Source organism: Lagenorhynchus albirostris, chromosome 11, assembly GCF_949774975.1.
Source record: "Lagenorhynchus albirostris chromosome 11, mLagAlb1.1, whole genome shotgun sequence".
Classification (NCBI taxonomy): Eukaryota; Metazoa; Chordata; class Mammalia; order Artiodactyla; family Delphinidae; genus Lagenorhynchus; species Lagenorhynchus albirostris.
In genome coordinates this window covers 38,481,540-38,506,414 of record NC_083105.1, presented here as the reverse complement: position 1 = coordinate 38,506,414, position 24,875 = coordinate 38,481,540, and the positions used below count along the sequence as shown (strand labels likewise).

At 34.1% G+C, this 24,875-nt stretch overlaps 1 protein-coding gene across 1 annotated transcript in view; it reads left to right on the top strand.

Annotated features, from left to right (window-relative positions):
- The window catches only part of OTOGL (otogelin like), a 147,801-nt gene extending 123,283 nt beyond the window's left edge, over positions 1 to 24,518 (top strand). The window contains 14 exon segments of the mRNA XM_060164963.1: positions 3,602 to 3,787; positions 5,200 to 5,412; positions 6,135 to 6,239; positions 6,879 to 6,986; positions 8,351 to 8,452; positions 8,975 to 9,079; positions 9,164 to 9,204; positions 12,454 to 12,517; positions 13,606 to 13,784; positions 14,244 to 14,348; positions 16,884 to 17,003; positions 18,402 to 18,447; positions 23,684 to 23,763; positions 24,318 to 24,518. Of these exon segments, the coding sequence (XP_060020946.1) occupies positions 3,602 to 3,787; positions 5,200 to 5,412; positions 6,135 to 6,239; positions 6,879 to 6,986; positions 8,351 to 8,452; positions 8,975 to 9,079; positions 9,164 to 9,204; positions 12,454 to 12,517; positions 13,606 to 13,784; positions 14,244 to 14,348; positions 16,884 to 17,003; positions 18,402 to 18,447; positions 23,684 to 23,763; positions 24,318 to 24,518 (1,655 nt within the window).
- The last annotated feature ends 357 nt before the right edge of the window (positions 24,519 to 24,875 follow it).

Genomic DNA, 24,875 nt, shown 5'->3' with positions numbered 1-24,875 from the left:
GTGGGTACAGAGGGAGCATACCTCAATATAATAAAGACCACATATGAGAAAACTACAGCCAACATCATACTCAATAGTGAAAAGCTAAAGGATTTCCTCTAAGATCAGGAAAAAAACAAGGACACCCACTCTCACCACTTTTATTCAGCATAGTATCAGAAGTCCTAGGCACAGCAGTCAGACAAGAAAAAGAGATAAAGGTGTCCAAATTGGAAAGGAACAAGTAAAACTGTCACTGTTTGCAGATGACATAATACTATACATAGAAATCCTAAAGACACCACCAAAATCTATTAGAACTAATAAATGAATTCAGTAAAGTTGCAGGGTACAAAATTAATATACATCAATCTATTGTGTTTCTGTACACTAATAACAAACTACTAGAAAGAGAAATTAAGAAAACAATCCCATTTACAACTGTATCAAAAATAACAAAATACCTAGGAATAAATCTAACCAAAGAAGTAAAAGACTTGTACTTGGAAAACTATAAGACATTGATAAGAGAAATTGAAGATGACAAAAACAAATGGAAACATGCCATGCTCATGGATTGGAAGAATTAATATTGTTAAAATTATCATTTACCCAAAATAATCTAGACATTCAATGCTAACCCTATCAAAGTACCAAAGAAATTTTTTACAGGACTAGAACAAATAATTCTAAAATTGTATGGAAACACAAAAGACCTCAAATGGTCAAAGTAATCTTGAGAAAGAAAAAGCTGGACATATCACCTTCCCTGATTTCAAACAATACTACAAGCTATAGTAATCAGAATAGTATGCTACTGGCACAAAAACAGACACATAGATCAACAGAACAGAATAAAGAGCCCAGAAATAAAACCACGCTTATATGGTCAATTAACCTATGACAGGAAGCAAGATGTATTTGGGGAAAGAAAGCCTCTTCAATAAATGGTGTTGGTAAAGCTGGACAGTGGCATGCAAAAGAATCAAACTGGACTACTTTCTCAAACCATATACAAAAATAAACTCAAAACAACTAAAGACTTAAATGTAAGCTGTGAAACCATAAAGTTAGACAAAGATATAGGCAGTATGCTTTTTTGACATCATCAGTCTTAGCAATATTTTTTTGAATATGTCTCCTCAGGCAAGGGAAATAAAAACAAAAATAAACAAATGGAACTAAATGAAACTAAAAAGCTTTTGCACAGCAAAGGAAACTATCAACAAAATGGAAAAGCATCTTAGTGAATGGGAGAAGATGTTTGCAAAATACATGTCTGCTAAGGGGTTAATAACCAAAATATCCAAAATACTCATATAATTCAACATCAGAAAACAAACAACCCAATTAAAAAACGTGTAGCATATCTAAATAGACATTTTTTCCAAAGAAGGCATACAGGTGACCAACAGACACATGAAAAGGTGCTTAATATCACTAACCATCAGAGGAATATAAATCAAAACCACAATGACATACCACCTCACACCTGTCAGAAGGGCTGTCATCAAAAAGACAAAAATAACAAGTGTTGGTGAGGGTGTGGAGAAAAGCCAACCCTCCTGCACTGTTTGTGGGTTTGTAAACTGGTACAGCCACTATTGAAAATAGTATGGAGTTTCCTCAAAAAACTAGAAATAGCATATGGTCCAGAAATTTCAGTTTTGAGTATTTACCTAAGAAAACAGAAATACTAACTCAAAAAGAAATATGCACCCCTATGTTCATTACAGCATTATTTACAATAGCCATGAAATGGAAACAACTTAAGTGCCCATCTATAGATGAATGGATAAAGAAGATGTGGTATATACACAATGAAATACTACACAGCCATAAAAAATGAAATATGGCCATTTGCGACAACATGGGTGGCTCTAGAAGGAATTACGCTAAGTGAAATATGTCAGACAAAGAAAGACAAATACTGTATGATCTCAATATAGAATCTAAAAAACAAAACAAACAAAACAAAACAAAAATAGATTCTTAGATAATAGAGAACAAATGGGTGGTTGCCAGTGGGGAGGGGTGAAATAGGTGATAGGGATTAAGAGATACAAACCTCCAGTTATAAAGTGAATAAGCCTAGGTGATTTAATATACAGCATAAGGAATATGGTCAATAACATTGTAATAACTTTGTATGTGTGCAGATGGTTGCTAGACTTATTGTGGTGATTATTTCATAATGTATGCAAGTGTCAAATCACTATGCAGTATACCTGAAACTAATGTAATATTGTATGTCAACCATATTTCAATTCGAATAAATGAATGAATGGATTTAAAGTAGGCCTCAATTCTCCCAAAAGGAAACCTAGTCCACAAACGTTAGTTAGCAAAATAGATTGAAATATTGAAGAAATCACAGAGGTTTGAAGGGGATTTTAATCTTATATCCTACAGCACACTTTGCTGGTCCTCATTCAACCTGCCTCTCTTTCCCATGCTTGTCCTTACATGTTGTATGTGGAGAGGTTGGAGATTTTTCTTCCCCCTTTTCCTTCTTCCTAACATAATATCTACTTCCTAGAAACCAGTCTTTCTGGCTTTCTTTGATTAATATCTAGGTTCAATATTTTTCCAGATACATGTTTGTATTTCCTTTTTCTTTTATATTTATCCTTTGCCCATTTTTATACATAGGGCTCAAGCTTTCTCATCAAGTTATAACTTCATACAAATTTTTTATTAAACTTTTCAACAATCTTGGGCACATTTTACAGAAAATATTGTTAATTTAATTATAGCCATTCAATGGTAAAAGGTTTTCAAAATGAATGTTACTAAAATGCTCAAAATAAAAGGTTTTCATCCCCCCCAAAAGAATAAAATGCACAGATAAAGAATAATATATCACAGACACCAGTTACATGACTCCACTTCAGAAATAAAGCAGCTCATGGTGTACCCTCTCTTGTCCCTTTCCTCTCCCTACTCCCCCAGAGGTACTCACTATTCAAGAGTGGGGTTACTTGATTCACTGGGAACATACGACATCTTCAGTTTTACTATTACAATCGTTCTCTACTGAGATGTTACCAATTTACACCTCCACCAGCTGCATGTTCATTTTTTAACAGTATGACTTTTTAAGATCACTGAAAATCAACAAGAATTTTCTGAAACATAATTTAGAAACTGCTCAGCAATGGTAGTTTCTTTTGACAGTGAAGGATTAAGCCTAAATACGCGGGATTTTCCTTTTCTATGACTTGGTTGAGTTGCATATTTAAAACATGTTTCTGTGCTTATTCTGTGTGGACTGTTGTATCTCCTCCTACTGCACAGAGCAGTAACTTCATAATAGTTGACTCTATATTTATGCCAACCAAATTTGGGCTGTGTTTTGGTCATATTTATTTGATATAAATCAGATGAATTTTTCCTGCTATAACATAATACTAGCTGGACACCTGGAAGATGGCCAAAAATACTCATTGATTGTTTTGTTTCTATTTATAGTTAAGTAATACATGAAAAGTAGACTTTGAGGAGACTGAAAATGTGCAAAATTTATTTTCAGAAAGAAAACTTAACATTTCTTCCTTTTACTAGAATTCAAGTAGGTCACTTTTATCATTAGCAAATTCCACAAATCCTCTATTATTTATAGCTTTGAGTTGCCCAGAGGGGAAGGAATATCAACCCTGCGTGCGACCTTGTGAAGCAAGAACATGTCTGAACAGATGGTTCTATGGACACTCTTCATGTCTGGATTTAAGAGAAGACTGTGTGTGCAAAAATGGAACCATTCTTCACAGGCCAGAGTCAACTCAATGCATTCCAGAGGAAGAATGTGGTAAGCAGAGAAGTACAAAATGACATCTTAGGGACCCAGCAAATAAATAATACTTTTTTAGAACTTGGAGAGATGTTCTGAGAAAGACTGATTAAAGGTCACCTTAAGTGTTGGAAAGGAAGAGAGTATGTAATTTGATTTTAATATGATTTCAGTTGAAGTTACCAGAATTAGGGACTTCGGTGGTGGTATGTTTTAATCTCTACTTATGCTTATAATAACTGGAAAAGAATATGGCAAATTAAGAATGAAGAGAATAGTGTGTGGACTGAATTGAAAGTTCAACTATTTCACGTATTAATGATTCAGCTTTACCTCTATGAGCCTGAGGATATGCATCTGCAAAATGGGGAAAATAATAGGACTTATCCCACAAGGTTAGTGTGGGGATACATAAAATAATAGAAAGAGTTTTGTAACAATGCCTAGAGAAAAATAAACACTCAAGAAATTTCAGAAAGTGTTGTTATCTGGGAGAAAACATTGAGTATTTCTACTTTCATTTTCAAACCATTTTATCCTGACACATTGTCTCCGTGGTGGTTGTGGATAAAAAAGGGCCCAACTGAGAAAACTGCAGTGTTGTACTTTATCTATCATAGGGCTCATTGTTATGGTCAGAAGTAACGCTAGTAATTCAAGGGAAAGGCAAGTAGAAGTGAAATGCATATATTGTTTCAGAAAAAAGTTTGTGTTTGCCACTGAAGAAAGTATTTGTGGAAGAACTTGAGAATATACACGGTTATATTTGTTTTTAGGGACCTGTGAGATTGGTTTGGTAGTAAATAAAGTAAGAGAAATTCACTGGAGGCTGGGAATATGGTGGTCACTTCATTTATCTTTATTATTCCTTAAAAGAACTACTAGAGGGCCATATTTATCATTATGTAAAACATTCATAATAAAAGTAATAGAGTCACTAAATAATATTTTGCTTGACTACCTACTTTCTACATTTAGATTTTAAAGCTGAAATGTTTTGAATTTTGATATGACAAACATGTTAATGTGAGGTAGAGACTACCTTGTTTTCTAATACCAGTTTTAACAGTTGATATTTTAAAACCAATTAAAATTTATGTTACCAAGTTTGTTCAAGCTAAATAAATTGTATTAACAAGACTTAAAATGAATTTAAAAAATTAACAAATCATCTTATTTATAGAAGAGGACATGCAAATTTATAGATAGTTGTAGAAGGGAAAAAGATTTTCTGTGGAATATAAAAATTTCATTAAAGAAAAATGTAAGCTAGTAGCTGATGAACAAAAAGAAGAAGCTGAGAAAGGGTAGATAATGGGACATGTTATCTGTGTCACTGGGCCAAGTCACAGTCTGAAATCAAAACATCACAGCTTGGTTTATTTTCGTGCCCAGGTTCTAAGTGATATAACATTGACCATCTTTTTAAGCGTGCACTGATAGTGAAGACCAGCCTCGAACTGCTGGGGAAGTTTGGAATGGGGGCATTGACGAATGTGCCCTGTACAAATGTTTGGAGAATGGAAGCATTATTCCCATAGAACCTGATTGTGATGAAGAGCCCTCGCCAATTTGTGAACGAGAAGCTGAAGTCGTCCTGGGCTTCATTGATAAGTGGACCTGCTGTTCAAAGGAAGTTTGCAGTATGTATGCAGGCTGGAGCCTTACAGTCTGTTAATGCCACAAAATATGTTGATATTCTTTGTGAAAAAGCAGGGCAGGCATGATGCTTGGTGTTAAAAAAAATGTATGGGGTTTGGGGCTTCCCTGGTGGCGCAGTGGCTGAGAGTCCGCCTGCCAATGCAGGGGACACGGGTTCGTGCCCCGGTCCGGGAAGATCCCACATGCCGCGGAGCAGCTGGGCCCGTGAGCCATGGCCGCTGAGCCTGCGCGTCCGGAGCCTGCAGCGTCCGGAGCCTGTGCAACGGGAGAGGCCACAACAGTGAGAGGCCCGCATACCGCAAAAAAAAAAAAAAAAAAAAAAAAAAAAAGTATGGGGTTAAAGTAGCAATGAAAGTATTGCTATAAATGTCACCTACACTTTCTCAAAGCAAGTTTTACTTCATTATAGTTTTGTTGATTTTGCAAATAGACATGCAAAACTCTGGCTATTATCAAATAATAATATTCAGAAATACGTGAAGATAAAAGATCTGGGAATCTTTGACTTATGACAATCAGGGGTCAAAGACAACAATAGGTGACCTTAATTCTGCTGCCTTTTCACATATGACCATTCTATGAGCTGAATGGTTTAATTGTAGTGTAAAAACACGCATAGTGAGAATCATTTCCCTGCTTTGAGTTAGAAACACAGGATTTTAGTTGTGTTCACAAATTTTTTAATACTTCTGTTTATTTCCAGGCTGTGACATGACTTTGTGTGAAACTGCCATTCCAACATGTACAGATAGTCAAAAATTGATCGTTGGCTATAGCCCTCTTTCTTGCTGTCCACAGTACCACTGTGGTGAGTAATTAATTAGGAAAAGTAAGAATGAGGTTCACTGTTCAGAGTAGTGGATTAAATTCTCATTTTTGTGTCTACAAGGAAATTTATTATAAAAGATTGTTTGCAGAGCTGTCTTGCTAAAGGTAGCTTTTTAAAAACCTGCAATTTCTTTATAAATATGTATGTATATGAACTTTAAATCTATTTATTATATATATATATAATTAACTCATTCTAAAAACCTTAATTTCAGTGGAAATATGTATTTTGAATGTATATATTTGTATATTTTAACTGTAAATAATTTGCCATTTCCTATATATTTCTGCTAAGATTTTATGGCAGGAGATTATATATATATATATATATATATGTATATATATACACACACATACATACATACAGATGATTAATCATATATATGATTAATAGAATGTTATATATATATTTTAAATGTCTATTTACATATATTTTATATGTAAAAGTATTTATTTTATATATAAATAACCTGCTATTTCCTATATATTTCCGCTAAGATTAAGATTGTTTTAATGAGCTAATTATCACTAAACTCAAAGAGAACTGAGCCACACTATTTCATTTATTTATTGTCTCACTCTATACACATTTCCAAATATCTCTGGAATGTTTCTGCAGAATGTGACCCACTCAAATGCCCCGAAATTGCAGTGCCAGAATGCAGAGAAGACCAGTTCATGCTTCAGGTTCAAGAGGAAGAGACTTGCTGCTTTCCTCCTGCCTGTGGTAAGCATTCTGTGAGGTCGTTTCCTGGAAGAAGAGGGAGGATCTAGGGAAAATCTCTCATTTCATATGAATTTCATGGGACTCAATGGTAACCAATATTCTGCTGATATACTCTTAAAATTCAACTGAACAAGAATAGCAGAAAAGAAAGTACAGCATTTTAAATGATTCTTGACAATTATTTCAATTAGTACTACTTTTCCCTATCGACAAAGACTATGTATATCATTGAAAACATGATCAAGGTAATATAATCAAAAAAAAAAATAAGGCTAGCACCTAGTTCTTTTTAGAGAAAACTTTAGCCCTGGCTTTCCTGAATAACCAACGAAATAAATGACTCTGCTAAGCAGCTCACCTTTTTAAAACTTCATCTCCTGTATATCCTGTGTAAGCAGATGATCTCGAAAAGAGAATGGTAGAAATAAATGAAAGGTGTCTGGGAAATGACTGAATTTGAGCTAAATATTCTGACGAACTAGACTTTGAAAAATAAAGAATTCTCTTTACCATTTCACTGAGGAATTATCATATCAAAGGCTGTTGATTAATGTAGGTTTCAGATAAACCTATGTAGATCAAAACACTTCTTTTTGTATCATTTAAGGTTCTTTGACTGCAGTGGCAACAACTGATTGATTCTGGCTAGCTTAAGCACAACCAATTATTGGGAGAATTGGGGAATCAAGATTTTGTAGAATCAAGATGAAGCATTCAGCCACGCCCTGGGAAGAAGGGAAACCAGCTTCTCTAGGTGTCAGTCACTAATGATTGAGTCAGCAATATCCGTTTCTTGTCTCGATGTGCCTCTATTTATGACTCAAATGCTATAGAAAGACATTCTCATTCATCTAAAGTGGGTTTTTCCTACACATGGGCCTGGTAAGAGTGAGGCACCTTTATTAAGAGTCACTCCAAGGCTGCGTAGGTGAGGCATTTCCTCAAGTGCATTAAGAGAGTTGTTATCAAAGTTGGAAGAGGGATGCTAAGAGCTCAGAAGAACAGGTGCCTACTACATTGTTCATTCATGGGAGTGATCCAGAGTAGTGAATTAAGAAAAATAAGTATATCAATGGTATTTTGATCCTAGTAAGAACAAATTACTCCTGAAATCTTATATTTCTGGTAAAATGGTTCTTCTGTGTCACTGTGCTTGGGCAAGTATAAAGCAATACACTCAGATAGTATTATTGTTTTTATGACCAAATAAGGAGATCCGTTTATTAAATCCTTATTTTCCTTGCTTCCTATTTTGTTTTACATAATGTATTTTTATTTTGATTTTATATGTGTACAGTAATCTGAACTGATAACTAGTTTGTTTTTAGCTCAGCTGCGACTTTGCCTTTTTGTTTCACCTTTAGTTTGCAAATCCTGCACTGAACCTATTCCACTATGTACTGACGGAGAATTTCTCACTGTGGATCTTAATACTACACAATTCTGTTGTCCTCAGTATTACTGTGGTAAGTATATTTTAACTAATTAAAAATATCTAGATATGTTCAATATTTAAGAAGGCCAGTGCATGTTAATTGTACTGTTATATGAGACCTTAGTTGAGTTCTAGCATATTAAATACATGTAATGTTTTCATACATCTAAGAGTGCTTCTTGGACAGTATTGTTACCTCCCCAAAATAGATTAGCTATGACTTTTCTCATCATCCTAGACTTTCTAGATATACACGTGATTCCATACCCTCTTCACCTCCTTTCTCTTCTTGCCCCCCTGCCATTTCTCAGGACTCTTAACCTGATGAGTGTGTCCTAGTTCTACTACTGTTATTGTATGTGCTTGTATTTGTTTGGTCCTTACCAACACACTGCAATTGGGTGATGGGAGAGGCAGCTCTGGGGAGATCCAAGTCCATGTATCACATCAGTAATGGCAGTGAACTAAATGGTAGCTAGTGAAAACCAGCAACTACGTGAAGTTAATCTTTTTTTTCTATTTAGTTTTTTCTAAATGTTATTTTTCTATTTAGTGTGTGAGCCAAATCTCTGTCCTACGCCACTACTCGACTGTGCACAAGATATGAAACTTGTGAAAGAAAATGTATCTGGTCAATGTTGTCCAATATGGCACTGTGGTAACTAATTTTCATATTTTAAAGTTTTACTAGAATGTATTAATATATACGATCAATATAAATATGTTGTTTTTTGCCTTTTAGAATGTAGCTGTGAAAGTCTTGTTGTGCCAACTTGTGAAGTGGTAAGAACACATATTTTTATTGAATTTTAATATAATTTAAATCAGTTTATTCTTCCTTTATTGCTTTCATTTCTGATTTCTTTTCAGAGTTAATGGAATTATTCTCTTTAAGTTGTACTGAAGTAGATTAAATCTTCTCTGATATTAGGGAGCAGTCAACATTTTAAATTATACTTGAGACAGGAAAGTACAATCAATATGTTATTTTTTTTTCCACTGGTGACTGAATCTACCAGCCTTATATCTACGTAAGTTCACCGGTCTTAAAATAAGCACAGTATTGAAAATATATTACCTCAATAATGAAAGGTTTTCCAATGATTCTTTAAGAAAGTGCACTAACAATGCATCTGTTTCAGAGGAGGAGGGGGTATAAACATGTAACTGTCTGTACCTTGTTAGGGGTTATGTATGAACATGCAAACCTTATAGAAATTCCAAAATTTAATTTTTAGAAATAATAATTATGACTCTGGTATCACTTATTTAACCATTAGATGGAGGTTATGGTGCTTTACAAGTCTTTTTTTTTTTTCTTTAAATATTTACCTCCATGGTATGCCTCTAAGACTTGAGAAAGATAATATATTCCTGGCCTTATTTATCAAAGAAAACATGTTTTCTTTCACAAAGATTTTCTTTTTCTTTTCCTTCTCAAACAATGTATATCATTAGAAACTCATTCAGACTTTTCAGGCCAAGGCTATATTCAGGGGAATAAATGAGGCAGTTTTTAAAGTAACAGAACCCTTCTTAGGATGCCGCTGTTTCATTTAAAAAGCAGGGTGCAAAGTTTCAGTTATGCGAGATGAATAAGTGCTGGGAGAACTGTTGTACAGCATAGTGACTATAGTTAACAGCACTGTATTGTAGACTTTAAAATTTGCTAAGTGTTCTTACCACAATATAATAATAATAATAAATAAGAGAGTGGGAGGAAACTTTTGGAGTTAATGGATGGGTCTATGGCACGGTGATATTTCATGATGTATACTTATCTCCAAATATGTCAAGTTGTATACATCAATTACGTACAGCTTTTTGTATGTCAAATAAATTAATTAAATTGTATTTTAAAAAAGCATTGGGCTTCCCTGGTGGCGCAGTGGTTGAGAGTCTGCCTGCCGATGCAGGGGACACGGGTTCGTGCCCCGGTCTGGGAGGATCCCACATGCCGCAGAGCGGTTGGGCCAGTGAGCCATGGCCGTTGGGCCTGCGCGTCCGGAGCCTGTGCTCCGCAACAGGAGAGGCCACAACAGTGAGAGGCCCGCGTACCGCAAAAAAAAACCAAAAACAAAGCATTAATCTAACATTTACTCTAATGATGAGTTACCATCTGTGATTTGCATACAATGTTTAAGCTTTACAAGTAACTTTCATAAAAATTCTCTTGGATTATTTTGTGTATACACTATATATATAACCTACAGAAAAGAGTGGAATTCTGATATTGTATTTTTCTCAAGTTCTTCACAGTTTACATAACAAGTTTTGTATATTATTTCATTGACTCTTTACAAAGTAGATATATTTAGCTCATTTTATAAGTAAGAAAACTGAGGTCTAGAGAGAGTAAATGATAGACTGAGATCTTCAGGAATTAGACCAAGGGTTGTGTCTAAACGCTCATGCAAGGCAATTTATTTTTAACATTTCTTGTTCTACAGAGGTATTGACCTGACCCATTGTTCCTGAAATTGCTAAATATTTGTTTCAGTGTCTAAGATGATATATATATATTTTTTTAATTTATTATTTATTTATTTATTTTTGGCTGCATTGGGTCTTTGTTGCTGTGTGGGCCCTCTCTAGTTGCAGAGAGCGGGGGCCACTTCTCGCCACGGTATGCAGGCTTCTCATTGCGGTGGCCCCTCGCTGCGGAGCACAGGCTCTAGGCGCGCGGGCCCCAGCAGTTGTGGCTCGCGGGCTCTAGAGCACAGGCTCAGTAGTTGTGGCGCACGGGCTTAGCTGTTCCGCGGCATGTGGGATCCTCCCGGGCCAGGGATCAAACCCGTGTCCCCTGCATTGGCAGGCAGATTCCCAACCACTGCGCCACCAGAGAAGTCTCTAAGGTGATATATTTTAAAAAAGCACTATCTAATCTTTTGGAGTAATTTATGCACTGGGGGAGTTTGATTTATTATTATTTTTAACTCTGTATTCCAGTATTTTATTTCCAATCCCATTAGAATTGTATAATGACTAAAAGTCATAAAACATCAAAGGCGTTAATGTCTATGAAACTACTTTACATCTCGTAAAGCACTATAAAAAGTGAGATATTATTAACTTATGGAGAAAAGTGCCTTTTATATATTACTATGAATTTGAGTTATTTTTTGTGTCAAGAATCAAATTAGTTTTTATTACTGATGTCATATGAAAATTAAACACACCCAGGAAAAGTTGATGTTTAAAATACAATCCTTGAAACTTTAAGCCTGAGTCCTACACTTGAGAAGAACCTATACCATTTCCCTAGTAGGGAAAAGTTTAAGCATTGGTCATAACAGCAAATTACTAACAGCTAAAGGTTATAGCACTTTCTGTACATCAGCTTGTTTTAAGCTCTTTACATATGTTGATCCATTTATTTCTTTCAACAATTCTGAGGCAGACGGTATTATTATCCCCATTTTACAGATGAGGAAGGTGAGGAGCAGACTGGCTAAGTAATCTGCCCTAGATGACAGAGCTATTAAGTAGCAGAGCATGATTGGCACAAGGGCAGTCTTGTTCCTGTGCCTGTGCTACTAATCATTGTACTACACTCTTCTGCTCTTGTTTTATATGCTAAAGAAGCCTTGCTCTGATGCAGACATCAGAGTTCTGGACCACCTCTACAGAGCAGATCAAGAACATTTTCATCAAGAGAATTTTCTAGGGTTAGCAAGCATTCTTTTATCTCTAATTGCCCACTAGAAGCTCAGAATCTAACAATATAATTTTAAAGTTAGGACAAATCATAAAGATCATCTTATCCACCTTCACTCATTTAATAGATAAGGAAATTTAAGTTTAGAGAGATTGAGTGGTCTATGATCACATTTTTATTGTGAGTATTTTCTATAGGCTACTAATTAAATGACCACTGGGTTAATCAAAGCTTGTTCACTGTCAAATATTTTTATGAACTTGCTATGTGGCTGTGGGGTAGGAAACTTATTAGATGTTATATTGTGCATTTTTTTTACAATGGTAATATAATAAGCCATATTGATAAGTCATATAATAATATCTTTCTAATAGGGAGAATTTCATGCAATAGACCTCAACTTTCAGAGTGACTGTGGATGTGTACAGTATCTCTGTGGTAACTATGTTTTTTGAAACTTTTAAATGATAATGAATATTATTGATATCTGTTGTTTACTATGAATAAATTAAAAATAAGTTTTGAGATGTACTACACATTTTAAGCCATTGGCCAGTTTTTAAGTATAAAAAGTATACTTTTTATTTTTCAATTTCCTCTTTTGTAATATTCCTAAATGTTCTGAGAAACTTGGTAACAGGACATAAAAATGATTCATTTTCAGAGGCTTCACAGAATTTAAAGTTGATGCCAGGGTTCTTTTTAGTGTATATAATTTAATTTAAAAGTAGACAACATCTAAAAGAGATTTTTGCTCACTGTTTTATTATTATTGATGTTAACACTGCAAAGCATAAGGTTGATTTTTCTATGAAATAACAAATCTTCATATTAAGTATTAGTAGGTTAATAGAAAATAAACTTTTGTTTAATAGCTTAAAACTTTTGTATTTTTATATGAGAGAAGAGTTAAATCCTATGTTCGCAAGGCACAAGGAGCTTCTGAGCTGCATTCTTCATCACTATTCTAGCCTACTATGAGCCACTTTTAATGATGTGATAGCACATTATATCACCTACCTTCATCATAAAGTATGATTTATATGACTTTATTTTGCAACACAAAAAATTGAAAAATTTCTCTCAAAATAACAAAAAGCATGAAATGTTACACAATCCCTTCATGAAGAGACCTACTGTTATTGATTTAGATTTTGCCTCCATTTATATCCACTCCCCAAAATTGTCATGTTATGTTTCCAGAAGAGGGAACAGCAAGTAGCTTGATGATCACTTTGGGCTAAAATTCTGGAATCTGCTATAAAGTATAGTTTTTAGAGGCAGTTCAAACAGTGTATAGCAGTTGAGTTTAGGAATCAATTTCTTACTCTGTGTTAAGGAATAAATACTACATTCATTATTAAGTGAACTCTTGAGCTGTTAACAATATATAAAGGTAAAGATCTTTACTGGTTTTGAAAAAATTGCATATCACAATAAAAACATAAACTTAAATAAAAGTTCCAATGATCAGTTAATAAAAAACTTAATATAGTACTTTTTGTTGACTTTGTTTGTTTTCTTAGAAAAGGATGATGTGTGTGTGTTTCAAGAAGTATCAGTATTGAATCCTGGCCAATCTATGATAAAGTATTTGGAAGGGGACTTTTGTTACATGGTAGAGTGTCTAGAAGAGAAAGATAACCTTACAGGCTTCCACACTTTGAATTTTACAATGTTGAATTGTTCAAAAGAATGTGATGTTGTAAGTATTCTTTGTAAGTCATTCTGGTGAGAGTTAATTAATCTTTAAATGGCAGCTGTAGAATTTGAATGAGTGAATACTCCATAAGTTAAAAATATACACTTGAATAGTTCTTTAATAATCTGTTAATTTGTAACTTATCTATATAATGCAGTTTCCTTTTCATGTGTATAACCTTGAGCTTCAGGAATCTTATTACCTATACAGCTTGTTTGACCTGAGCTTGTTAAATCTACTTGATGAATCTTGGCTGCTAGATGTAAAGGTTAACATCTACTTCACTTCTAATACAGCTATATAAAGTCAGTTATTATTTGAAGTGCTTCAAATTCAACCTCAGAAATGCTTTACAGGTGCTCTGAGACAGCATAGGTTGTATTGGGAAGCACTTTCAGAATGAATTCATTAAAAATATCAGTATTGTTACTGGCTAATTCAAATTATTATTATTATGCACAGCACCAGGTATACACTCCATCGCCAAGTGATTATGATTGTTGTGGTACCTGCAAAAATGTATCCTGCAAATTTCAAATGGAAAATGGAACATCAGTTATATATGAGGTATGAATTTCTTCGTTCCTAAAATGTGCTCCATGGGTAGCTGTCTGTGCTATTTTCTAAAGAAGCTGTTCCACAAATTTGAAAAATATCACTCACACACACACATAGTGTTCCACATACAACAAGCACACCCATATACAGCATGCTTACAACACACAAGACATAGTTACATTTTAAAGTATCTGATTTCTGTTGTAAAGGAGCATGTTAAAATGGTTTCTCAAACTTATTTTATCATAGATCCTTACTTTTTTCCCCAGATGTTAGGAATGGACTTTGAGAAATGTTGATTTCTAATAATTAGAACAAAGGAAGAGAACAATGTTATTTTATTCACTCATTTGAAATGAAACATTTTGATAGAAATCTGAAACTCAAGTTGTTAGCACTTTATTATTTCAGGTATCAAAGATTTCAGTGGGTAAATATGACAAAAGATTAAGAATATTTGAAAAAATTTTTAAAAAGAAGATCCCAAGAGTAATGAATGCTATACCACATCTTTCTGCCCAAAACAATAAAATTATTATTCAGAATTCTTCTGTTATCTCATAATAACTCTATGGAGGTTTGAAGACTGACCTACTCCTTTCCTTTTTTAGAATAGAAGAATGGAACCATGTATTAGTACAGTTGTTAGTGCTGTCATCAGATTTAGGAGGCTCACAAATTCTGTTTATAATTTACATTACCTGAAGGTAGTTCCAATTTATTATTGCTATCCTTAAATTTTTTCCATTAATAGTTTAATTATATGGAGGTCTTATTTATGTTGTTCTTAAGTACAAGGGATTACTCATAGACCCAAAAGAAAAAGAGATTTCTCCAATCCTGTGCATTTTATTAAATAAGAAAAGTGAACAATTATCTTATTGTTTCATAGTCTATTGTTTTATAATTATGTGAAAAATAGTGTTATTGATTTAAATAATGTTGATATTGTTTATTTGTTTAATCATAGCAATATTTGTTTCATATTATATCATTTTAAAGAGGGAGACTTGAAAAAGGAAGCTTATAAAATGAGGAGACATAGGTGTGAGAGAAAAGGAATCAGAGACTACTTGAAAATATACAGTCATGTGGGGATTTAGTAAAAGAGCAACATAAACTCTATAGATGTCAGTAATCCTGTGATAGCCCTGAAATTTAAATGAAAGATTAAATTATGTTTAGAATATTTTTTGAGAACACAACAAGTAAAGTAATATAGGTAAACATATATGAAGATTGTTAACTCTTGGCTCTTTCAAAGATAAGCTTTAGTTATCTAGAAATCTAATTCTTATGGAACAAGTAATTTTTGATTTCAGATAAATTAGATAGTACTATTTGAATTGAATATTAGAATTAATATTCAAATTTGAATGTTTTATCTTCTTTTATACCTGGACTTATAGATCTTTTCCAGTTGAGATTCATAGAAGACCTGATGATATTTATACATTAAAATAGAATCTACAGAAAATAAAGTTTGTCAGAATTCTTTGCTGGTTCACAAGGAATCTTCAAGTCAGAGTCTGACTAGCATTTTAAAATGCAGGTTATAAAATAAAAAAATATATCAACAATTACAGCCTAATAATTATATAATAGTTATTTTCAGCTGATTTTATTTCTAAATAGGAATTCTGAAATCAAGAATGAAATAAACACTTAGGGACTCCCCTGGTGGCACAGTGGTTAGGAATCCGCCTGCCAATGCAGGGGACTTGGGTTCGAGCCCTGGTCCAGGAAGACCCCACATACCACGGAGCAACTAAGCTCTTGTGCCACAACTACTGAGCCTGAGTGGCACAACTACTGAAGCCCATGCACCTAGAGCCTGTGGTGCGCAACAAGACAAGCCACCACAATGAGAAGCCCGCACACCACAACAAAGAGTAGCCCTGTTCGCCACAACTAGAGAAAGCCCATGCACAGCAAAAAAGACCCAATGCAGCCAAAAATAAATAAATTAAATAAATAAATTTTTTAAAAAAGAATGAAGTAAACACTTAGTATGTTGAAAAAGTTGTTAAAAGAATAGGGATATGTTTAAAAATAACCAGAAGGTATAGAAAACTAGAACCACAGTGAATAATCACTATCATCCAAAGATTTTTAAATTTTTTGGTGATAAGGGAGTAGAAGGAAAAATAAACAAACCTCAAGAGAGGAGGTGTACTAAGTATTATGACTTGTTGTTTTATAATTAGTAAGGGAATATTAGAGTAAGACCTTTGACACTTGGCCACGTTAGATAATTAATTTTGTAGTAGAAAAAGATACCTATTTGCTTCTTTCCTCTCTGTTGCTTTGTTTCACATTTACATCTTGGTTCTAGTATGAAACCAAAACACCCACACACACACATACCACATATATGTATTTTTAATTATTTTAGATAAGTTTGGGGACATTGCCAGATGGACATTTTATGTTACAAGAAGCTCTCTGAATCTTCACTTTTGATTCAGTAGGATAGGAAACATTCTACTTAAGAAATATAGCAGATTTTAATAAGCAAACAGTAACTTTCTCTTTTATTTTTAGGAGGGGAGCACCTGGAACTATAATTGTACCACATTTGAATGTGTTAAGACTGACGAAGGGACGATGATTCTGAAGTACAGTATGGTCTGTCCCCCTTTTAATGAGACTGAATGCAAAATGGTTTGTACTTTGTTATAGCTAAGAAAATTTGGCATTAAATATAATTTAGAAAATACACATTAATATGTTTTCCAAGGTCATACATACATACATTATGGCTTATTTATTTTGCTAAATGTTTTATTTTCATGTATACATAAAAGCTCTGTTATATTTTCTCAGTTTGACACTTTGAGTTGTATATGGCATTCCAAATAATTTTGAGTCTCCCTGAATGGACATGATGCTATGTCTGGGTTTTTAATATGTAGACCAAAGGATTATTGAAAAATCCTTTGATCAGCCAACTTAGCCTCTTCTTTCCATATGGATTAATAAACTCATCAATCAGAACTTGGTCAAATTTCTCTTTCTTAAACACACAGCAGATTTATGCTGTCATTCGCTGTTTAAAGCATACTAGCCTAAGTGAAATTTGCCGTAGTTTCTCTGAGCATGGGCCACTGTGAAACTCAGCACATGCCAGAGCATTGCTGATTCTTTAGTTTTGCTCTTCCAATTCCCTTTTCTCTCGTAGAAGAGCCTATTGGGAGAGTAGATTTTCGAAAGTCACACAATTTTTAAAAAAAGATTCTTTGTAGCCTTAATTATTTAGGAGATAATAATCCCTAATGAAAAGTAAGCTTTATTCTGTTGTGCGAGGCAATATTTTTCTTTAAGTGTGGAGAAATAGCACAGTTTCACTTTTTTTTCATGATGTGCCGTTTTAGTGATGATGGTTAGCTAGTTGGCTGGCTAGTGAGATACAATATGTACTAAAGTAATAGAATTTCAGCTCTTGAAGGAATCTTAGGCATCATCTTATTTCACAGATTCATTTTTATTGAATAAATTCTTTTATTTGAATTACAATTAGCAAGTTAATAAAAGCAATTAGCAACTTACTGTAAGAATTCCAAAATAGATGAAATTTTCTTAATTTAGCCTTTGTCAAGAGACATCCTGAAGTGGGGAATTTTTTTTGAATAATAAAATATTAAAGAAAAAGAGACATCATTTTAACATTCAGTTATATTCAGGAACTCAGTCTAGTCTCAAAAAGTAGTTCAGATTGTTTCGAGGAGTTTAAGAGATATAATGGCCTCTATTTAGAGTCCCTATTAGTACTTTGATTTGGTAAGAAAATCTTTTGTGGTATTTAAAATGGGTTCTTTTAAGTAAGTTAATCCTTTTGCACCTTTTCATATTACTAATGAAGAAATAACAAATTTTAAACAAAACATCTGCTCCTAATTTTACAAACAAAAATTCTTATTAGAAATTGTTAAATTTCAATCATCTTTCTATAAAGTCTTTGTGATGTTTAGTAAAAATATTGAGAAAGTTGGTTTTTTATTTCTAGTTTAGGATGAAATGACAAAACACTGAATTTTAACATTATTCCTTTTTTCTTCCTAGAATGAAGGGATTGTAAAGCTTTATAATGAAGGCTGTTGCAAGATCTGTAAGTGAAGACAAATTACATACATTAATTTGATTAGTTTTAATTGCTCATGATTATTATTTTTTCACATAAAATTCAGTTCCTATGTTGCAATGAGGGAAACAAATTTTATAATGTTTATTATTTAAATGTTTTTGTCATGCGGTTGATTATTTTGTAATTTAATCTTTATCTTCTGGAGCGTAAGTTTTTAATTGAGATGAATTTTAATTTAAATATTAGAAATTTATTGTTGCATTTTTCAAAAGGTATTGCACAGGATTTCAGTAGGTTTTAAGTTTGAAAGTGCCCTATGGTCAAATGTGCTTTGAACAGGCTGAACTACACAAAGGAGGTTATGATGGGACGTCAATAAGGATATACAAAGTGTGATATTTTCCAAACCTATTTGAACAAATATATGGTTCTGTATAATACATTTGAGAAATACCAATTTAGTCAATTATATTTAAATCATATATATAAAACTTCCCATAATTATTTTGACAAAATTATGTGCATGCAATATATTTATTTGAATTATAAGGTTTATTTCATAGTGCGTTTTAATGATTTTAAGGACTGAAATAGAGGGGTATTCATGCAACCATTTTTATTTATGTGTTTATGATTTTATTTTTTGTGTTCATGAATTTATGTCAAGAAAAACGTTTTAGAGGGGAGTGGAGGAGTGCTGCTTCATGGGTATGGGGTTTCTTTCTGGGGTGATGAAAATGTTCTGATATTGGATAAGGTGGTGGATGTACAACATTTTGCATGTATGAAATGCTACGAAATTGTGTATTTAAAAATGGTTAGTTTCATTTTAATGCAAATTTCACTTTAATAATAGAAAACAATGTTCAATCTCACATATAATAAAGTTATTAAAATCCAATGAAAATACTAAAACAAAAAAAAGAAAAAAGTTTTAGGAAAGTTGGCATAAATAGTAATTTTAACATTGTTTAGAGAAGCTTTTGGGAAAAAAGTCTACAACACAATTCAGGTTAATAATGCCACTGTGTAGGGTTGGATTTTTAGACACAAATTATCATGCCTCTCAAGGGAGATTTCTGAACTTCTTTCATGAAGGGCTAAATCCCATAAATATGTAAGAATAGTCTTGTCTATTTAGAGGTGTTAGTCATATTGAAAACAATATTAAAATGTATTAGGGACTTACCTGGTGGCACAGTGGTTAAGAATCTGCCTGCCAATGCAGGGGACACGGGTTTGATCCCTCGTCCGGGAAGATCCCACATGCCGCGGAGTAACTAAGCCTGTGTGCCATAACTACAGAGCCTGCGCTCTAGAGTCTGTGAGGCACAACTACTGAAGCCCGCGCGCCTAGAGCCTGTGCTCCACAACAAGAGAAGCCACTGCAATGAGAAGCCCCTGCACCTCAACGAAGAGTAGCCCCCACTCACTGCAACTAGAGAAAGCCAGCGCACAGCAACGAAGACCCAACGCAGTGAAAAATAAATAAATTAATTAATTAAAAATAAAATAAAATAATTATCTTTAAAAAAATAAAATAAATTAAAATTTTGATGAAACATAAGTAAAATATATATTATTGAACATAATAACAGCTTATAAATCAGAAACTCACCTGTTTTCTACTGACAATTTATTTCTCACAAAATTCCAATGATGGGTTCTGCATTTATCCTGATTTTCAGTTTAGAGAGTTTAAGTAACTCGTCTAAGTCATACCTCTTGTGGGATTTCCCTCCAGGCCTGATCTCACAGCCTGCTTCTTAACCGCTAGTGATATTCTGGAACATCATCAGTATAAGTTTTAGGAGAGGGCGGAGGCTGACTGATGATGTCTGCTCATCAGTGCAGGGCTGGAACGACAGAGTCTATTTACATGAGGTGTGAAAAGTAAAATCCAACACATTCATACCCACCCACAACAAACATTCGGATGTCCAATTTGTTCTTGTATTCATTTGCTGGGACTGCTGTTAACAAAATACCAGAAACTGGGTGACTTAGCAGAAATTGATTGTCTCAAAGTTCTGGAGGTTAGAAGTCTAAAACAAAGGTGTCAGCAGGGTTGATACCCTCTGAGGGCTGTGAGGGAAGGGTCTCCTCCAGGCCTCTCTTCTTGGCTTGTTAGACGGCCATCTTCATGTTCACATGGTGTTCTCCTTGTAAGTGGATCTGTTTCCAAATTTCCAGTCATAAGGACACCAGTCATATGAATTAGGGCCCACCCTAATGACCTCTTTTTCACTTGATTACCTCCGAAAAAAACCCTCTCTCCAAATAAGGTCACATTCTGAGGCACATAGGAGTATTTGGAAGACAGAATTCAACCCATAACAGCTATATTGCCAGGATTTTAGTGGGTAATAGAGTACCACTTAATGCTTTTTAATTACTGGGGCTCTTAGACACATACTAATGAAAATTTTTGCTCATTAGAAATGAGCAGTTTTTCATTGTTTTCTCTGAATCAAATGTAAACTAATGTGTATCAAATAGTCATTGTATCAAGAACTCAATGAGTGAAATTTAGGCTCCAGAATCTAAGGAAGTTTATATTTTTATGCTCTCATGTCTTTTTCCTTCTGCTTCTTTAGATTCTAGACTCTTCCACAGGTATGAGATATAGGAATAGAATCACATTGCAATGTAAACACCTTGAATTCTGTAACCCCATTTTAATTATTAGAGAAGTGAGTGTATTTATGTTATCTGAGGGCAGACAGGGGAAGATCTGTTTGACTTGACCGTATTGCTACTATTGATTGTCCGTCACGTGTCAACACTCTATTAAACCCATAGCAGACAGTACTGCAACGAATCTTCACCACAGTTCTGGAAGGTAGGTGGGGAGGTAGGTATGGTTTCCCTACAGGTGAGGAAATGAAGGTTCAGAAAAGTGTATCACGCTAATCAATAATACTCAATAGATTTAGGCCTCTCCAGTGCCTGGCCTCAGGATATTTCAATTTTGCCAAGCTCTTTGAAGTACAGAATAATAACAAGCCCCCTCATTTTCTCTCATCTGAGGTATAAGGCCTTGTGAAGTAGTTTCTGCTTTGGCATTAGAGAACCCCCGTCTGTAGTCTTCGCTTTTGGGTGACCAGGCTTTATCAGAGAGACTGTGCATACTGCGTATTGTTGCAGGTGCTACGCTAAACAAAATGTGTTACAATAAAGTCTCTGAGGAATAAATAGGAAATGGCTCTTGGCATGAACAAATCCAGCCAACTAACAATACATTTATGCTGTCCCAGTTTCATTCATTGAATGAGTTAACACAAACAGATTTTTACTGAGTGCCTCTCACGTACCAGACACCCTTTTAGGCACTGGGACCATGATAGAGGATGAAACAATATCTGCATGCATAGTGTATGTTATCAAGAAGGGGAAGAAACAATAAGAGGTAAATATACACTATTATGTCAGGTAGTGATGAATGGTATAAAGAACAATAGCGCAGAATAAAAGTGATGGAGAGGGAGGGAAATTGGGTTGTTCATTTAAGTGCGTGATTAGAGAATGCCTCTGTGATGAGGTGTCATTTGAATAGGGACTGAATGTCCTTGGGAGCCAGCCAGGTAGAGTGAAGAGTGTTCAAGGTGGAGGAAATGGCAAAGTACAGTCACAGCACAGGGATGAAAGTGATAGAAGAAGATAAGGACCTTATAGGTCATGTCAAAGATGGTTTCCTTCTTGACTATTCTTTGTTTTAAAACTTATGAGAATAGAAGGGCTAATGAAGTAACCACTGGGTGAAAGCGTCATAAGGAACAAAACAGCCTGCCCTCTGCCACCAACACTGAGCCTCAGTCCACACCGTATTTGGGAGGTCGGGGAAAGGAGAAAGAACAAGCATAGGAGATTGAGGAGGAGCCACAAAGAGATGGGAGGCAGAGCAAAGAGTACGCTCTGGAAGCCAAGTGCAGAAAGTGTATCCAGGAGGAGACAGTGATAGACTGAGTCAAACACTGCTGAGAAGTCAAGTAGGATGAGAACTGAGATGTGATCTTTGAAAATAGTAATTGAAAGTCATGGATGACCTTGAAAAGAACAGTTTAATTTCAGGCAGTCTTTGCTACCCATCTCTGCTTCAACCAGAGTGGCTTAACTTTTATATACTTCACATGTTGGGATTTCATACAAGCATTTATTTTATTTTATTTTATTTATTTATTTTGCGGTACGCAGACCTCTCACTGTTGTGGCCTCTCCCATTGCGGAGCACAGGCTCCGGACGCGCAGGCTCAGCGGCCATGGCTCACGGGCCAAGCCGCTCCGTGGCATGTGGGATCTTCCCGGACTGGGGCACGAACCCGTGTTCCCTGCATCGGCAGACAAACTCTCAACCACTGTGCCACCAGGGAAGCCCTCAAGCATTTATTTTAAATAAAGATTTTGTGACTAAACTCATTTGAAGATTGGAGCTCTAATTCCAGTCTTTTGCAAACAAGGAAATTCAGAATGATTTAGTCTCTTTCCTAAAATGACAGAGCAAATTAGTAACAGAGTGAGATGAGAACCTTGGTTGTTTTGTATCCTGATTCAGGGATTACATTCTCTGTCATACAGCATTAACTATATATTATTGGGTGTATTATCAAGTGATAATACATCATGCACACAGAAGCATATTAATAGATTAATTAATACAAAGTGTTTTCATTAGAAATTGTGACATCATTTCAGAGCCATAAAATCAAGTATGAGTCATCCATACATTTCAACATGGTTGATAATAATTCAGTTACATTCTTGAATTTTACATTAATATCCATTAAGATAATGTGATTTTAAATCTATCAGTTTATATTTTAAAATTGATTTATATATATGTATGTATGTATGCCTTAATTATGTACATGTATATTTACCTGTACATGTACAGGTAAATATGTATTACATTAAAATATAATGTATAAATATTACATTAAATATAATAATAAATATACACCTGACACAGGTTGATGTTAGCATTACTCCATGTGTGGAATATGTTTGATTTATGATTATGATAATTATTCTAAGACAATAAGATAAAGAGATAAATATAAAGCTAGAAAATATATGAGAAAAGTTGAAAATAAATATTAACATACACTATGTAAGAGTAAACTTCTCACTATCTCTTATTATAGAAATATGTTTTATATAAATATATCAGTTTTCAATTATAAATATATTCATATGTTTAATTGAATTAAGAAACAATTTGATACGGACTTTTGATGAATAAATACATTCTGTATTTTATCAGGCAAACGAGACGAAAGAATATGCCAGAAAGTGATTATTAGATCAATCATAAGGAAACAGGACTGTATAAGTCAAACCTCTGTAAGTGGAAAAATATCATTTGTTACATAAAGCGTATGTGTCTTTCCAGAAGTATATGTGTCACAGCACTGGTAAGTTTGTAAGCCAACAAAATGCCAACACTTAAAATATTTAACTTTTGGAGATTATTCCTACATTCTAATATTAAAATATTCTGTTTGTGAAGAAGTATGAATTATTCTTGGCATAAATAATCAACAGTTCTGAATGTTAATTGCAATACAGAGAGATGGAAGTTTAAACCTAAATATATTTAACCACATACTGTCTTAAGTGTGTAATTTTAATCAGCAAAAATAGTCTTAGTTCTAACTTTTCCCACTTTAATAAGACCTGTCTGATTCTATAGTCTACTTAATTGTGATACAATACAGGTTACAATAGAATCATTAGATTGTGATTACTATATTCCATAGATCTGTCTAGTTATGTGTGCACATTTCATACTTTGAATTATGTCAGATTGCCATCTTGGACAAACAATGTGCTACCTTAGTGGAATCAATATCACTGTTCTAAAATTTTTTAAACAATTTTCTCATCTCTTCTTACAGATAAATGTTGCATCTTGCGATGGAAGATGCCCATCAGCTACCATATTTAACATCAATATTGAGAGCCATCTAAGATTCTGTAAGTGTTGTCGTGAAAATGGGGTGCGCAACTTTACTGTGCCACTGTATTGCTCAGGCAATGGCACTGAAGTCCTGCACACTCTCCAGGAACCTATAGACTGCACATGCCAGTGGAATTAAATTCTTGGATTCCAAGAACTCTATGCAACATCATAAGGTCAAATGGAGTTAATTTTTATCACTCTTTTTAAGGCACTGGGCAGATTTATACTGTTTAATAATGTATTTTTCAGACTATGGGATATGGCAATTTAACACTTGCTACAAAATAAATAAAATTTCCAGGAAAAACTAGATTTATTGACTTAGTCTATTTTAGAGAATCAAATGATTTTAAGGTGTTCAGCTGAAATGCTGTTATGTATATAATTGCAGCATGCAATTATATTCTCATCTATTAGAAGGTTGTTTCGTAGGATTCTTTCAGTTTCACTCAATAGTTTTTTCTTTTTAATTTGCCATAGCTATTCGAATTAA